This window comes from Motacilla alba, chromosome 1 (assembly GCF_015832195.1).
Source record: "Motacilla alba alba isolate MOTALB_02 chromosome 1, Motacilla_alba_V1.0_pri, whole genome shotgun sequence".
Classification (NCBI taxonomy): Eukaryota; Metazoa; Chordata; class Aves; order Passeriformes; family Motacillidae; genus Motacilla; species Motacilla alba.
Genome location: NC_052016.1, coordinates 90348241 through 90365880, shown reverse-complemented (window position 1 = coordinate 90365880; position 17640 = coordinate 90348241). Strand labels below are relative to the sequence as shown.

Sequence of the window (17640 nt, the reverse complement as noted above, 5' to 3'; positions counted from 1 at the left end):
CCTTTTTTCCATCTGGTTAAAAAACATTTACAGTTTACCTTGTCATTTCCCTAGGAACTTCCACAGACCTGGTTATCCCTGCCCAGTCCCTGGAGCTTCCCCCGCCATGCCCAGAGCCCAGGACCCCCCATCAGCCCCCTGGATCCATCAGCCCCTGCCCAGTGGTACCACAGCAGAGCCATCCTCCAGGTTCCCACAGTCCTGCCCTGCCTGGACATGGCCCCTGCCAAGCTGGGCCCACCCTCAGGCCCACGGCCCATCCCAGTCCCCCAGGATGTGCCTGGTGGTCAGGGTTGGGGCTGCCCTGGGTCCACAGCTGCCCTGATCTGGGCTGGAGGTGGGGTGGGCTGGGATTGCCAGGCCTCACCCTGATGCCTCCGTGGAGAACCCCCATTTTCCGTCCTCCAGAGATGGTTTGTATGGAGAGATGCTTTGTACTTCTCAGTATTGTTTAGAGCTAGAGAGAAATACCTGTAAAAGTAAATTCAAGCACTTTCTGGATTCCCGAACCACCACCATACTCTGGTGCAACAAAAGGGGAAATTTAACCAGCTAACTTCTTGTTCACGTTGTAAGAAATCCTGAGTTGGGTAATTACAAAATTTGCTATGAATCAGGGGGGAAGTGATGAACATTTATTCTGCAACACTTCCGATGCTAAGATGGTTCCCCAAAACACAAGGAGCAAGGGAGACAGCCCTATTTATAGTTATACAGCCTTTTAAAATATAGTCTTTCCATCTCCTCTGAACCTGAAGATTATAATAGAAAGATAAACGAGGTAAAGACATTTTGAAATAAAAAGGTAGGTGTGTCTTTTTCTTTCCAACTGTTTTGTTTGCTGAGGTATTTACTGAGCCTCTAGGAAGTCCAGGACTGGAGGAGTGTCTGGATGTCCGAGACAAAATCTAAAAAGCTGTCAGAGGAATATAGGGGACTAAGCTAAATGAAGGTTTTTTTTTTTACAAATAAAGTACCTGCTGCATGCTAAGAAAGATTCTAGACACAATTTTGATATTTTACTGGGTTTGATACTGATTTTTTAGAAGTGAGAGGCTGTTCTTCAGTCATAGAATCATGTTCACAGAACGATTTGGGTTGGAGAGGGCCTTGAAAATCACTTCCACCCCCTTCAGGGATGTGTTCCAGAACACCTGGTGGCTCAATGCCCCAGCAAACCCCGCCTTGAATACTTCCAAGGATGGTGCATCCAAGCTTCTCTGGGTAACCTGCCCTCACAGTAAAGGTTTTCTTCCTTGTAGCTGATCTACATCCTTGAAAGCACATGAACTAACACTCTCAGCAAAATTACCACATTCAGCATTGGGTAACTTGAGTTGATGGATAGTACTGTGACCTATTTTGATATTTTCTGCTTGCAGCTATTTACCCAACTGCCTGACATCTATTCACCCATAACTTTGTATACAGCAGATAGAAAAACAATCTTTAGACCTTAAAACAGCAGCCATCCAATGTATGTCCATAAAGTTTTTGCAGTGCTCCTAAGATCACCAGCTCTTTTTTCCACACACGTTGTTTTGTTTCAGCTAGGATCACATTTGGGGTATTTATCCATGAAAAAATTCTTCATTGAATCTATTGGGGCAAATACCTTTCAGTGTTAGAAAAAAAAATTAAATAAGTCATTCCTTTCAAACCAAGTCATTCCATTCAAATCAAGCAATGTTAGACTAGCTGGAGTCTAACATACCTAAGTGTGTGCCAAGATCCTCCAGCTTGGAGGAGTCACATGATTTTTCCTCATCATGGATATTCCTGTGTTTGCAGGCATGAAGGGGTCAGCCATTGAAAACTTCTCCTGTGTGATTTATAACATCTTCCTCATGAACTGCACTTGGCAGGCAGGAAGGGATGCTCCAGCAGACACACAGTATTTTCTCTACTGGCAGAAGTCAAGGTAAGTAGGTCTGCTTGAGACAGGGAAGTCTGAATTCTCATTCAACACATCACAGCGCTCATGTTTAACTGAAATACTTTGCTGTGTGCAGAGATGAAGAGGAGATGGAATGTGAGCATTACATTAAGGATGAAAATTGCAGAAATGTGGGCTGTATCTTCCAAAACGTGAGCATAGGGATTGAAAAAGCTTACTTCCTGGTGAATGGGTCTAGCAAAGACTCCCTGATCCAGTTCTATGATGAGTACATTGACCTGTATAAAATTGGTAAGTCAGTAATTCATTTCAGCTTTATTTTAATTATTTTATGAAAATACTAGGGCATTTATCCCTGAGAATGAACCATGTACCCTGTCTCACATAGATTTGAGAGTAAGAGACTGTGGCATCCTCAAGAAAACCTATTCCCCAAGCAAAAGACAAAGAGGGGAATTAAACAGAAAAACTCACAGCTGCATTCTGTCTCAGGTTTTTTAGCAATTTACCCTTATGAGTTTTAGGTTTTTCTCAAGCAATGGCCACAAGACTTAAAAAACTGTACTCTCCCCTGCTGCCCGTTTAGTGATGGCCAAACACCTCTCAATAGAAGACAGTCAAGATTTTTAGGAGTTTATCTGAGCACTGATTTCTGCTTTTATTTGCCAGTGGGGATGACATGGAGTAAATGAATTAAGACATGCGCAACATACCTTAGGCATGTGGTGCTGTACTTGAAAGCATCCTGTGCAGTTACTGTTTCTGTAGCAAAGTCTCACTGGAAATGTCACACTGGTTCTGGTATTGTGCTAAAAGATTGAACAGGAAAGGTTTTGTTCTATAAGAAGAAACTGAGCTGTAATGTCACTCGTGGCAGATAAAACAAGATTGTTCTTTGACCAAGTAGCCCATCACAAACAGGTCAGGCCTGTCCCTAAAGGCTGATGTAAGGTAGTATTCTAGCTCATATTAAACTTTCTTCCATTTTGTCACTGTTTTCTGCCGTTCCAATAATCAAGTCATTGGCAATGATCAAAATATAAAGGTCCTCATACTTCTGCTCATATCTGTGAAGTAAGGGGTGATACATGAAGAAGTTTGCTAAACTATTAGAAATGGATTCTCTTTCTTAAAATTTTTATGGCTATTTCTTTTGCAAGGAGGGAATAATTTGCATAGTTCACAACAGATTGAATGCAAAACCATGTCACAGAAACATCATGAGGAAGCTTAGAGAAAAAAAAAATCTTTAAATTTCTTACTTTGGGGATAGCAGCAGCTAGTGCATCCACAGTAATAAATTTTCTTAAAAAGAAGACAGTATTTTACCTTACTCCTCTAGAAAAATAAATGGAGGGGATTGTTTCTTTGTATGCTCCTATATCATGTTTCATGTTCTAGTCCCTTTTCTTTTTTTCTGTGATCCTGTGTACATGATTTAGAAAACTTTGGTCTTTAAAATATTTCTAATAGGTCCTAGGAAAAGAAGATATAAACAAGTATCTTTGTTCATAGAGGTTTTACTTGCAATTTCACTCTCTTTCATCAAATAAAAAAGAGATCAAGTGATTTTAATTTTTTGAATTCTTGGTTATGTCATTTCAGAAAAGCTCATGCCTCCATCAAATATCACAGTCAGCTGTGATGAAATTAAAAATGATTGTGTAACTCAATGGCAGCGACCTCAAATAAGTCATTCTAACAAAGACATGTGCTTCAAATATGAAATTAACATAAAGTATAAGGTAAGAATGTCTTCACTTAGATAAAGTATAAGGTAAGAATGTCTTCACTTACACTTAATAATTAATATATTTGCATTTACCAATACACGAGTGAAAAGTAAATAAGTCTCTCTTCTATGATGTAGCCTTCCCCATACATAGCACCTTATTCCTTTGTGACCACAATTGTCAGGTCCATACCAAATCCTGCTCTGCCATACTGCCCCATTGTTATTGGTTTTTTAATCCCTGTCTCCTTGAGTAAGACACTGCTGGAGATACACTGGATGTCTGGGATAGTCCTAGAGGAATAGCATTGTTAGTCAAGATTCAAACACATCACAGCTTTGTCTGTGACAGCACTTAGAAAAGGAATTTCTTTCACTAAAAATTGCTGGAGTTGCCCTGAATTGAAGTATTTCCAGTGGAAACTGGATCTCTGTGGAAGGTCAGAGCTGGGCTTTAAAGAGTGAAAAGAGAAATGTGCGTTTACTCAACAATTTTGAGTTAATAGAAATGAATGAAATTTCTCCATGTATTAAATGCTTACCCAGATATATGCATCACACCTGTTGGTCCAAAAGATGAAGATTTATAATGATAAACAAAAGGAAAATAAATGTGAGAGAAAGCAGAAAGGCAGCGTGATTTAGGACAGGTTAGTGGTTGGGTGACCTTGGCTTAACAAGTCTTTTGGCAGCAACAGGGAGAGACTGGGATTGCTGTGCTCTGCTGCAAGGGTAGATGTAAACCACTGCGGCAGAGCAGCACCAAAAGGCCACAGGGTGGCAGACAGAGACTACAAAGGAAAAATCTTCTGGAACTACAACCAGATTTGGCCCCTACTTAGTGGCTGATTGAAGGCATTCTGGAATTTGGAATTTCTTAGTCTGCGTTGGGCTTACTATTTCACAGACAAGACTTTTTGCAAGACTAACTGCTGTGCAACAGCATTATGTCTCTGAATCACTTGGCTCTTGTAACAAAGAAACATTATTGAAAACTCTGCCTGACATTGGAATAAAATATATTGCAGTAAAGCAATATATACTTTTTAATAACTTTTAATATATTGTTATATTTATATATAGTATACATTTTTTATACAGAATAGTCAATTCATACTTCGTCTGAATTTTCTAGCTATTTTTCATCATCATTAGCAGTTTTCACCAAGCTCATTATGTCAAGGTACAGCAATTATTCCAGCAATTGATCAGTGTAGGCTCCTTTGGCTCTTATCAGATGCAGCTATAATCATATTTTTGGAATATTTACCCATAAAAATTTCTTCCACCAAATTTATTGCTTTATCACTGACAACTCTGCTGATCTGTCCCCTGATGCCTACACACAAGTTCTCTTACTGGTTCATTATTTATCCCAAGGCAGAGCTCTGTGCATACAAGGAACTCCTTTGTACACAGTAGAAGGCCCAGTTGCTCAAACCTGTTTGCAAGGATGCAATCACCCTCCTTGGAGAGATGTATCCCATTCCTGCCCAGTAGCCCCTCTTTCTCAAAAAGGATCCCAAGGCCATAGAAGGCAAAGCCCTGCCTGTGACAGCAGCTATTCAGCCAGGTCTTGACCTGCTGGATGACTGCAATTCTACTCAAGCCTTTCCCTCTCACTGGAAGGCCTGAGGAGACACCATCTGGACTTCTTGCCCTTCACCATCCCCCCCAGTGCTCTGTAATCACTTCATTGAAAACTTTCAGGTTACCCCTGCACCAATAAAGAAGAACAAGGGGTTCATTAGCCAGACATTTGTCCGGGGTTGATCCCTGTGCATAATTTAGCTTGACTGCAAATACTAGAAGGTGTCCTGGACAGCAGCTTGCTTTATAAAATCTTAGAATTGTTTGGGTTGGAAGTGACCTCAAAGACCATCTAATTCAATCCCCCTGCCATGGCAGGGACACCTTCCACTAGACCAAGTTACTCAGAGAGCCATCCAGCCTAGCCTTGAACTCTTCCAGGGACATCCACAGCTTCTCTGGACAGTCTGTGCCAGTGCCTCACCACCAGCACAGTAAAGAATTTCTTCCTAATATCTAATCTACACCTACCCTCCTTCATCTTATGACCATCCCCCATGTGCTATCAGTACATATCCTTGTGAAAAATCCCTCTTCGGCCTTTCTCCAGGACCCTTTAGGTGCTGGAAGGTGCTGGGAGGTCTCCCCAGAGCCTTTTCTTCTCCAGGCTGAACAGCCTCATGTTCAGATGCCACATGAGCAGGTGTGCAATTAATTGAAAAAAAAAAAAAGTCTGGATTAATTGAGTATTGTTCTAAAAAGGTGTATTGCAAAATAATTACAAAAATACCTAACTAGTTGTCTAATGGAGAGGATATAGTCTGCAGTCATTAGTTGTGTGTGGTCAGTGCATTATGTAGTAGTTATTATGGCTATTCAAATAAGATGAACAAATTTTATTCTATCTATCAAAAATGTAGTAGAGGACAACTAAAATATCTGTGAATCCATGGCAGTCCCAAGTATCTTCATCTAAAAGAAAACAAAGTAATATTTACATAAGATTTGCAATTACAAACAGTGACATTTATTGTAATATTAAAATATTAGATGTAACACAAAAGGTTTATTTCACAGATTATTTCTTTTTTTTCCCTGGTGTCTGTAAGAATAAACTTATAGTTTTCATTTAGGTCTGGTTTGCTTTGTGTTTCAATCTGAAATAAAATTTATATCTCAACTGTGACGAAAAGGAAAACAAATATCTTTCCGTAGCAGAATTAATTACTATGTAAACTTGGAATTGTAGATTAATTAGATATTAGATACTAAATGTTAGACAAATCCCTAGTTCTTCCAAAAAAAACATGGAGTACATAAGAAAGAGAATGCAGGAAAATGGGACAGCAGATAAAAATTAATTATTGTTGTAACATTAAACAAGCAATGATAAAAATAAAGTTAGCTGCTTTTCTTTTTCTTTCGATTTACAGGATAATCCTAAAGGAAAACCCATATATACTTCCATACAAGTGAGTCTGTTTGTTTTTTAATCAGCAATACATGTTCATTTCATTGTCAACTGTGAAAAGTAAATAGTATGGAAATACCTTTAAATCAGTATGTGCTCAGTGTCCCATGCTTTATGGGAACCTTATTTATGGATTTCATTAATACATCAAACTGCTGAATCATCATGGCATATTTACTTTTGTAATTTACTATACAATCGGGGCAGAACTTTGTTGCTTTTCTGTAAGTATTTTGAAAAATCTCCCATTCTTCATTATATTGTCCGCTCTCCTTCTCAAATATTTGGAACCTATTTTGAAGTTACACATCACTCACTATGGAGAAAAGATAAAGTATCTCCTAGGAATTCAATTTTGTTTATGAAAAACATAGACCTCAAAAGTCCTTTTGGGATGGAGGCTGTCATCCAGGTATGCTGCACCTCCTTTTAATTGGTGCAGCTTGCACATCCCACCTCTATGCAAAAGCCATCAAGAGCAAGAGTATTACATTAAATTCTGGTAACACTGAGTATTGCAGTCATCTACTTATTTTACAGGTTTGGCTGGAAAGTTATGCTTTTTCTGAAAATTCATAATGCAGAGACTGGGGAAGGTGCACAGACACCTTATTCCTCAAATCACTCAGTTCAAGCAGTACTAAAATGAGATAATTAAAAGAGGTTTTTCTGCCTCTCTATGTGCTTAGGGAAGTTATCAATAAATCAAACCATATCATAAGAAATCACAGGTTATACTTTTATAGTGTAAAAGATGAAATGCTTCTAAATGTAAAAAGTTACATGAGTGTCAGGTTATTTTTGAGATACATGTTTGTGTATATATTATATAAATAATAATAATGATTTTTTTTCCTCTGTAACAGCAGTCTTCTTTAATAAGCAGTGCTTTCATAGCCTCTTAAAAGTTTCACTGGTAAATGACACATGCATATTGTCAACACAGGCATGGAACAAAGAAAAGCAACTCAGTTTTTTGGGTGTTTCTTAGGAAGGGGGAAATAGTAACATATTTCTAAGATCAGATACAAGAAAGAAGTACGTCTTGAAGATGAGAGCAGCTGGCAGTGCCTGCTTTGTGAACCCAGCCTGGGGGGAATGGAGTGCACCTGTTGAGTTTGGTAAGAACAAACCCATGTCCTGGGCTACTCTTCCCCCAGGGATGTCCTGTCTACCTCACACACTGTCACATGCCTATGGACACACACACATAAAAAGGATTGGCAAACGTTTTGTTTCACACTACACTACAGAGAGGAGTGGGAAGATACTTAATCGATTTCTTGACATTCTAACATGGAAACAACATTAAAAATTACACCTTTGCAGCTGTAGTGAGCTCCTGCTTACTCCAGGGGGTGGACAAATAGAAGCAATGTTAATTCTTCCCATCAGCCATTTCTGCTAAAGTGATAAATGACAGAATTCATTTTTATACCAAGTGAAGCCTTTCAGTCTGACATTTACCACAGTCAGTCAGCACAGCAGATGTCTGACACAGCATGAAGTTCAACAAGACCAAGTTCAAGGTGCTGCTCCTGGGTCAGGGCACCTGCTGGTGTCAGTACAGTCTTGGGGATGAAGGAATTGACAGTAGCTTTGCCAAGAAGGACTTGGGGGTGTTGGTGGGTGAGAGGCTGGACATGACCCAGCAATGAGCACTCCCAGCCCAGAAAGTCAAACATGTCCTGGGCTGCATCCAAAGCAGCATGGGCAGCAGGGCCAGGGAAGGGATTCTGCCCCTGTGCTCTGCTCTTCTGAGAACCCACCTGCAGTGCTGCAGCCACCTCTGGGGTCCTGAGCACAGGAGGAACATTGACTTGTTGGAGCAAGGCCAGAGGAAGGTCACAAGAAGGATCATAGGGCTGGAGCACCTCTCACAGTCTGAGAAAGCTTGCTTTGCTCCACCTGGAAAAGAGAAGGCTCCAGAGACACCCTGTTGCACTTGTCCAGTACCTAAAGGGGCTACAAGAGAGATGGAGAGGAACTTTGTGCAAGGACCTGTAGTTATAGTTCAAGGGGGAATGGCTTTAAATGGAAAGAGTGTAGATTTAGGTTAGATTTTAGGAAGAAATTCTTCACTATGAGGGTGATGAGGCACTGGCACATGTTGCCCAGAGAGGTTGTGGATGCCTCATCCCTAAAAGTGTTCAAAGCCAGGCTCCAAGCAATCTGCTCTAGTGGAAGGCATCCCTGCCTCTGACAGAGTGGCTGGAATTAGGTGATCTCTAAAGGTCACTTCCAACCCAAACTGTTCTATGTTCTGTAATTCTATTATATATTCCGCACATTACTATTACTACTACTAGTAGTAGTACTATTACTACTACTACACTACTACTATCACTACTACTACTACTACTACTAATTTATGAATGTTTCTCTTTCAGGAAATGAGGAAATTATGTCTTCTTCAACATGGATTTTACTTGGGGTAGCAGTTGCAACACCTTTAATGACAATCATCACATTTTTTTTCTGCAAAAGGTAAACTTAATTTATGCATTTGTTTTATTTTCTCTGTGTGTGTAACACCTAAAGTTTTTTAACAAATAAGGTGGAGGTGCCTCTGTAGGATAGGTAAAATAAACCCCATAAGTGAAACAGAAAATGAAAGAAAAAATATATTCTCCTATATGATGCACTTTGCATAGAAATATACAGTAATTCAGAGAAGATACAGCTCTCTTAACTTGTTAAAATTTTTACCCCCACTTTTCACTGTTTGTACTGACATAGCAGGACAAATTTCTTTCTCAGTGAAAGAAGGAAATTAATTACTAGTAAATCTTCAATCAGAAATTAATATATTACCTTCTAAATTATTAATGTTTTCCTGATACATGTTCATTCTGTGTTGAGATTATGTATATTTTTCCGTTCACTTCTAAGAGTGAAGAGGAAGATAAGAGCTGGTTCAAAGATGCAATGGTGTTGTCACATTATGGTTATTCAATTTTAATTTTGTATTCAATACGTTTTGATTTCCAGGACTGGCTGTTGGAAGGCAGCATTTCCACAGATCCCAGGACCAAAACCTGCTTTTTTTACACTGGCTGATACAAATTCAGAGGTATGTTCTCTTTCTATTTTTATATTAAATGTGTGAAATACATACAAGACTCTACTGTCTGAATTTTTAAATGATAAGGAACTTATTACAGAGGATCACTCTCCTCTTTGCCATATTCTGAAGAAAAATAAAAGAAAATCAGCAGGAGAGTTTTTTAAAGGAAGTCAAATGCAGTGCACTTCCAGAACCACGGGGTTTCTCCCATTCCAGTCTCATGGGTGCACAGGCTGATGCTCCCATTGGTAGATCCAGGCGGCAGGAAGGACTGTTCACTTTCCCAACACAAGGACATGGACAATGACGTAACAGGGCACAGTGAGGCAGCCAGAAACAAAACGAGCACAGCTGCCTCTACCAGCACCTCATCAGCACCAGTAGTAGTCTCTAAAATAGGGTCCTAGACATCACAGTCCTCCTGCTGCTCCCCAGCCGAGCAGGGCTGAATTTGCCAGTGAGATTAGCACATCTCACTCTCTTCATCTACAACCACCATAAAGTTACTCCCACCTGATCCCAGTGACTGAGCCCCGTGTCCCCCCACGTCCCTCCCTCCAAGCTTGAATCCCCCTAGGTATACGCCTCTCCTACTTACCCACTAGCAAGTTACACATGCAGGAAAGAAAAGAAAGTGACACAGGAAACAGTTCAAAATAGGGTTTTGTAAGACAACAGTACAGACTGGTGGTCACACACAGCAAAACCGGGTGAAATACTCTCAGAATTGTTCATTAGTAGAGGCTAGCCTAACATGATGTATAAAACTGATGGAAGTTTTTATTTTCCTTTCAGCTGATGGGGAGCAAAATACAGTCAATAACGTCTGAAAATGAAGATATAGTATTAGTTGCTGACATCTTGAGATAACCAAGAAAAATGGAGGAGTCTGAAAGTGCATTTCTTAGACAACTGTATATCCCTGTGGAAAGCCTGGAATAATATATAGGCTTTCTTTACTTTCTTCTTTTTTTTGCATAAAAGCATGATACAGCCAAGAGAGAATGATACCTCATATGCAATCTTTTTAAATGCCATTGTATTTGCTTTTAGTTTTGACTAATTTTAACTGTTTGGATAAGTTGTCCTTATTGGATATCTTCTATTTTGTAAATATGATTGGAATATTTTATTCAACAAATTTTAGTTACATTTTAATATAGGAAAAATAATTGTCTTTCTGTCTCATATTAAAAATATTAACGATTAATTTATTGAGATGAATAATTTTTTTAAATTCTGATGCCTGAATTTCATTGTTCTACTGTCAAAAATGGGTCAGTTCATACTAGGAGTTTCTTTGGAGCTCTTAAAGTACACATGGGCAACTAGAAAAAATGAGATTCACTCAGATTTTTACACTAGATATTTGAACATTTCTATTTGATTATTAGACTAATTTGCTAATGGCACTAGATGTTTTATTGTTAGACTAAACAGTCCTGGGACTATTTTCTTGCATAGGGGCCAATTTACGTATAAGAGTCCAGACACACTTTCTTAAAACCCTAAATAAAGTGGACGCATGCAAACTACCTTTAGAAATTAGCCCTGGCCTGAGCTAACCCCTGGACTACGTCCAGGAGCTGTTCAGGACATTACTTGTAAATCCTGGCTGAACTAATGCTGGGAACAGTTGTTCCTGGACATGTTCCAGTGCTGGGGAGCCTTCCAGTGCTGTACTTTCTCCAGTTTATACCATAGCTGAACACAAACAGCTCTTGGCACACCTATTGCCTTTGACACAGTTAATGATTACATTCTGGTCAAAGACTCACCTGGGAAGCTTTTTGCAGCAGGTCAGAAAAACAAAGCAAATTTCTAAAACAGGCTGAATTCATGCTGGATACACTTTTAAACCACCTATGTATTTTTCCCAGTGTGCAGCAGTGGTCAGAGTGGAAATGCTCACAATAACTCGCTAAAAAGGTGGTGGGGGGGCTGTAACAGACTGCACTGGTTTATATAACCTTGCACAGCAACTCTTCTCTTGGGCAAAATTGCCAGAGTTTGGCTCCAGTCCACAAAAACCTAGCCAGGAGCTAAGAACAACCATTCAGTGGCTCAACCTGAGGAAGGGAATAGTAAAGCATAATAAAGACAGCATCAAGACACTCAAGAGATGGCATGGGGGTCTTGTTAAGTAGAACCTAAACAAACCACTCATTTGTTTTCTGTTGTCTCCTGGAGAGGAATAACATATTCTGCTGATTCAGGAAAGGTGTTACAGACAGAACCCTGATGAAGTAGTCCAGGCTAAAATGCAAAATCATTGAATCACAGAATGATTCACAGATCAAGGTTGAAAAAGACCTCCAAGATCATTGAGACCAGCCCTTGATCTAACACCACCACCTTTTCAACAAAGCCATGAAACTCAGTGCCACATCCAGGCATTTCTTGAACACTTCCAGGGATGGTGAGCTACTCCTCATATGGCTTACAAATGGATCAGTTAAAACTAATTCAGCCACTGTTTGGGCAGCCTGAAGGTACTGGTCAGCTGTAGTACCATCTTCACATCACCTAGAACCTCACCAGACATACCATCACAACAGCATGCAAATGACCTCATCAAAATTAATCAGGCACACTGACACACACCTTGCATCACAAATATGTGTGACATGGAAGGATGATGCTTCAGAAAGGTTACACAAGGTGGCAGTGGTCACTGAGGAGAGTGGTGGTATCCAAGTAGAGCATAGCTGATGAATAGACAATTCCAGATCACACTGAACTGGGACTACACATTCACTGGATGTGCTTCTTTAAAGCTGCATAAAATAAGTACATTAAATCCTTTAGTGAGTAGAAGGCTTGAAACATGCATGTCCTGTTCCCAAGGTACTGAAAAAGCTGACAAGGACTGAGCCAATGCCAATATGTGGTTCTAGAGACAAAATTCTGCAGCTGGGCCCTGCCTCACACATGCTGTGACTAAACTGTTACTCATTTCACTTACCTAGGTGTTTTTACCCAAGGATTTGAAAAGGAAAATAACATTAACATGTCCTTCTAGTGAGAACCACTGGGTAAAGGTGGGCAAAACTGAGCAGTGTGAACTGAAAGGGAAAGAGGTTTAACATTTGAAGTCTGTAGTTTGCTATTGGTGGATCTGGGCACATACACTAGCAAAACAAACAAACAAACAAACAAACAAACCCACCCTACAATTTTGGTTCAATGATAGCAGGGTTAAGAACAGTTCTTCCTTTAGCAGACTAACTACTAGGGATCCTCCCTCACACCTTAGAAGGCTAGGGAATTCTTCACCTTCCTGCTATCGCACCTATGTTGGGAATGGAAGGCAGGGGTTAAATGAACTTCTGTTTGCTAAAAGCATCCAAGAACAGCAGGAAATAATAAAAAAAAATCCATTACATGCAGATTACATAACTGCATGTCAGATGTCATGTAAAACAAATGGGGAAGTGGCTAACAGTCAGAGCCACATCTGAAGGTGCTGAGAGTTAAAGCAAATAAAATGGATTATGCCTCTCTCTCTCTCATACTTAGATGACTGCAAAGATTTTTGTGAATGTAACATTATGTTATTCAATAAATGCTTTGGATATTTTCTTTTAATTTCTGCGTCACACATTTTTTCATCTAACATGATATTGTAGCCTAAGATGAACCAAACAAAAACAACCCATAGTCAGCAGTGAGAAAGTTCAGAAATTTGGGTCCGGTGTTCTTCTTGGCATTTCTTTGCCTGCATATATGCCACACAGAACTTTCTTGGCTGTTTGTATGTCCCTGCTAAGGACCAATCTTCCTCAAAGGAGAAGCTGGGCTTGTGCAGGGGCCATAACCAACATAGGCAGTCACTTTAAACATGGACTAGTCACACAACACTGCTGTTATTGCCAGAACATATTATTTATGAACATCTGTTTATTTACAGAGGTGGTATTTCTATGACCATGTTGATATACTGCGACCCTGCTGAGTATTTATGTATTTCTGGGTAACGTGTTTGCATATTGTGACTATTAATGCTTAGTTCATCTGACATAACAGGAAGGAAGAGTTAGTTGCATGAGCTCTTCATGTGAAGTTGCTAACATCTGCCAATCAGGAAACTTAAGGAAGCTCAAAAGCAGTAAGGGAAATGATAAAATGAGAAGCTTTCTAACTTGCAGCATTTGTTACTTAATACTGTCATGCAGTAAAACAAAGCTAACTGGCAGAGCAAAACATTTACAGATTTCTGCTTGTGACTAAAACTACACGATAAAGCGTCCTTGTTGCTGCAAACCAAAAATCAAACAAGATAAATGAGGAGAGTTTTTCAAGAGGAGGTATGTCTCTCTATGTTGTGTGTTGATTTTTTGTGCCACAGAAGATTTTTTTGCAGGATACAAATATTTTCCAGGGATTAAGTTAGGTGCAGTCATGTACAAAATATGGATTAGTGTCCTTCAAGCTTAAGGAATTCTATAGAATGTTGTTAGGATTCTTTTACCTATTTGATTAAAAGTAGAAATGTGTAAATACTAAATTTCTAAAGATTTCTGCAAGATCCAAGGAAGACTATGAAATGTCTGTGATATCTATTGCACTATTTGACATTTTTTATCTGACATTTATTTTTCAATAACTGAAGGAAATGCTATTTTCTGTACCCTTTCTATAAATTAACTAGAAATACGTAGATTTCTATTTCCTGGGGGGCAAAAAAGTAGATCACAAAATCATAGGATGGTTGAGGCTGGAAGGTATTTCTGGAAATTGTCCTATCCCAAGCCTTGTTTAGAGCAGGGTTAGCTACAGCAGGTTGCTCAGGGCTTTGTCCAGTCAGTATCTCCAAAACTGGAGACTTCAAAGCTTTCCTGGAAAACCTGTTCAAGTAGTTGACTACCTCACAGTAAAAGGTGTTTTCTTGTGTTTAAATTGAACTTCCATTATTTCAGGCTTTGCCCATTGCTTCTTGTTCAGTCAGTTGTCACCACTGAGCAGAGCCTGGCTCTCTCTCATTCCCCACAGCTGGGTATCCTTTTTATACAAGGATAACATCCTGCTGAGCCTTTATCTCTCCAGGATGAACAACCCCAGATTTCTCAGCCTCTTCTCTTGTGTCAGAGCCCTTTTGCTGGACTCCCTCCAGTAGCTTCATATCTTTCTTCTCCTGCAGATCCCAGAACAAGATGGGGCACCTTCCTTTGCTGAATTCCAAAAGATTCTTGTCATCCCATTTCTCCAGCTTCTCCAGGTCCCTCTGAAGCAAAAATAGTTGCATAGCACCCGCTTCTCCCAGTTTTGTATCATCTACAGGAATCAGAATACTGATCTAAAAACTGAAATAGTTGTATTTGGGCAGAAATTTGATAATAATATTTCATTGCTTCATATGCACTGAAAGGTTTCTATTCCAATTTCAATGCTTCCAGGAAGGCTTAGCCAGTGTATGATATTCTCCATATCTATGTATAATTATCAATTTATCCTCACATTACCCTATGAGTAAAATACAAAGTTTCATTTCTGGAAGTGTGTCATGGGCAGGAGTAATTTTCCCAGGGACACTGAAGTAAATAAGTCACTGGTCTCAGGTGACATTTTTTGGCACCATCCTGCCCTCACTGCCTAAGAGCAAAGACAATAGACTAAGAGGGTAAGAACTGATAGTGCTTAAGTCAGTATTTCGTGCATGCTTTCTGTAGAAACCACTACAGGCTACCTGACAGTATTTTACTTCTGACGCATTGATAAGGTGGATAGACTGGGCTTATAACAAACTGCCCTGGGGAGAGCTAGGGAGTGAGCTAAGAGTTGAGGTGTCTGGAAAACAGGTGCTTGAGTACCCCCCGGGGCTCTCCCTTGTGTAGCAGGATAGACACACATTTATGAGGCTGGCCAGGGGAGAAAGAGGAAAGAAGAAAGGCAGAAAAAATCTTCCTGTTTGGGCGTTTTCATCCCAATAATTTCTATTTTGATGAAATATGAGGAAATACGGCTTACAGCAGAATATATATGGTTCTTCTGGTCTGATCCTCCAAATAACACTCACAATCATTTTGACATGAGTGTTCTTTCTGGCACCTTCAATACTGAGGTGACTTCAGACCAGAGAGACCTTTACCACAACTGTCTGAAGAAGACCAGTCTGGGAGACAGTGGAGGTCCTGGAGGCAGAAAATTCCTAAAAACACTCTGCTGGAGCCACTTGTTTGGCCACTGTACAGGTCTGGATTGCTCAGCTGAATGGCTCAGGGCTCACCACAGCTCCTGCATTGCCCATCCTGCCTGCAGACAGAGAAAAAACAGAGGACCTGGCTATGTGTTGAGGCATTCAGCTGGAATGGTCCTTTCTTATGAGGAAAGGGAATGCTTACAGGCCTTGCTATTCCCACTGCACATCCAATGAAATGTCCAGAGTGTGGAGACAATGATGCCAGCAAACACTTCTCTAAGCAGGCAGGGATGTGGATGTGGATGGCAGTGTCCCAGATGAGCATTTCCATGAGAAAGCGTGAAGGGTACCTGCAATATGGGGCTGCAGTCATGAGTAAAAAACCTGAGGGAGATTTTGAGAGAGCAGGGGTAATCAGAACAGAGTGAGGGAGATCTCAAGAAAAATGAAACAAAGAAAATTAAGGAAAGGTGAGCAGCCAAAGAATAGGAAAACAAATGCCTAGAAAAGGAACATAAGGAAAGGAAAGGGAAAGTGTTGAGTGACTGAACAGAAAGACCAAAACAGAGAAAATATGATTAAGAGGCTAACTAGAAGGACAACAGGTCTCAAGGTTCACACGTGCAATACTGGGGTAGTCCCTGAGAGCATGGGAAAGTGGAAATAACTATTGAGACAATATCTCACAGAGAATTCAGTGGCCAGCCCTCCACACTGTTTGTACTTGAGGTTCTTCAGTATCGCTTCCCAGCAGCCTTGGCCACATCCTTACTGTAGTATGATGATTTACAAATATGGATGCTGCAAGAGATAAGCATGTTACAGTGAATTGTCTGTCTCTGTTGCAACCCCAGCGTGGTCTCCTGGCCCAGCTTGAATCCTGGGGACTGTAACGGAAACGTCACATCAAGCTAATTTCCAGGAAATGTGACATGCCTTCTGAAAATATTTAAGATTACAGAATTACTTACTTGAAACATCAGAGTGGGTTTTTGCTTTCGTCACAAGTGGAGTCAGTTTTAACTCAGCATTCTGAGATGACCATAAAAATTAATAGAATAAAAATTAATAGAAGGGCAGATTACTAACAAAATCTTACCACATTTCTCTTTTTCTGGAGTTTGTAAGAATTTAATTAGGTTTTAGAATTATCCTTAGCACTATCTGTAATCAAGAAAATTGCTACTACAAAGTTGCACCGCTAGACAATGCTAAAGCAAACAAAAATTTAACCAGAGTTGCTTCTTCATGTAGAAAAAAAAAATTGGGAATAGAGAAATCTTTTCTAAAGAGTTTTAATCTCCTTGGAGAAAAAAAAAATTGTACATAAGATGATAAATGTTTGACAAGAGCTGATGCCCGTGTTAGACTAGCTTTGCTCAGTCATCCATACCACATGAATGAATGTGGAGACACCCTTTGCAGGTGCTCACACTTCCTTAGTAATTTAAATTGCCTACAGTGATCTGGAACATCTGACTCCTTGGTTTCTGACACTGAAGCAAGATAAAATTTGAAGTAGACTATTCTGTATGGATGCAAACCTCTAACAGCAGTGGGGGTGATGTAGTTTGAAAAGTGGAGACCCATTTGTGATGGCAAACAGGAAGAAATACTGTGGGGCCCTGACCTTGGCTGGCCACCAGCTGCCCACCAAGCTGCTCTCTCACTCCCCTTCTTCCTTCTTTATCTCAAACTACTTTGTTATAGGCAGTATCATGGCTATTCAGTTAATTCAAAGAAGAGGTGCCTGAAGCACATCCTCCGCTTGGCTTTTCTAAAGAATCTTTTAAAAAATTAAGTT

The 17640-nt window shown here is 39.9% G+C and overlaps 1 protein-coding gene across 4 annotated transcripts in view; it reads left to right on the top strand.

Moving 5' to 3' along the window:
* The first annotated feature begins 661 nt into the window (after nt 1–661).
* Nucleotides 662–17640, top strand: part of LOC119699729 (granulocyte-macrophage colony-stimulating factor receptor subunit alpha-like) — a 30965-nt gene continuing 13986 nt past the window's right edge. For 3 of the 4 annotated variants that reach the window (XR_005256512.1, XM_038133640.1, XM_038133623.1), the window contains exons 1-8: nt 662–805; nt 1792–1921; nt 2013–2188; nt 3503–3642; nt 6593–6631; nt 7622–7751; nt 9021–9117; nt 9622–9703. Coding sequence is in view for 3 of the 4 variants with exons in the window: in XM_038133640.1 (XP_037989568.1) it covers nt 1794–1921; nt 2013–2188; nt 3503–3642; nt 6593–6631; nt 7622–7751; nt 9021–9117; nt 9622–9703 (792 nt within the window). In the remaining variant the exon portion in view is untranslated. The remainder of the gene's footprint in view (nt 806–1791; nt 1922–2012; nt 2189–3502; nt 3643–6592; nt 6632–7621; nt 7752–9020; nt 9118–9621; nt 9704–17640) is intronic. The other variant, XM_038133632.1, reaches the window with a different exon arrangement.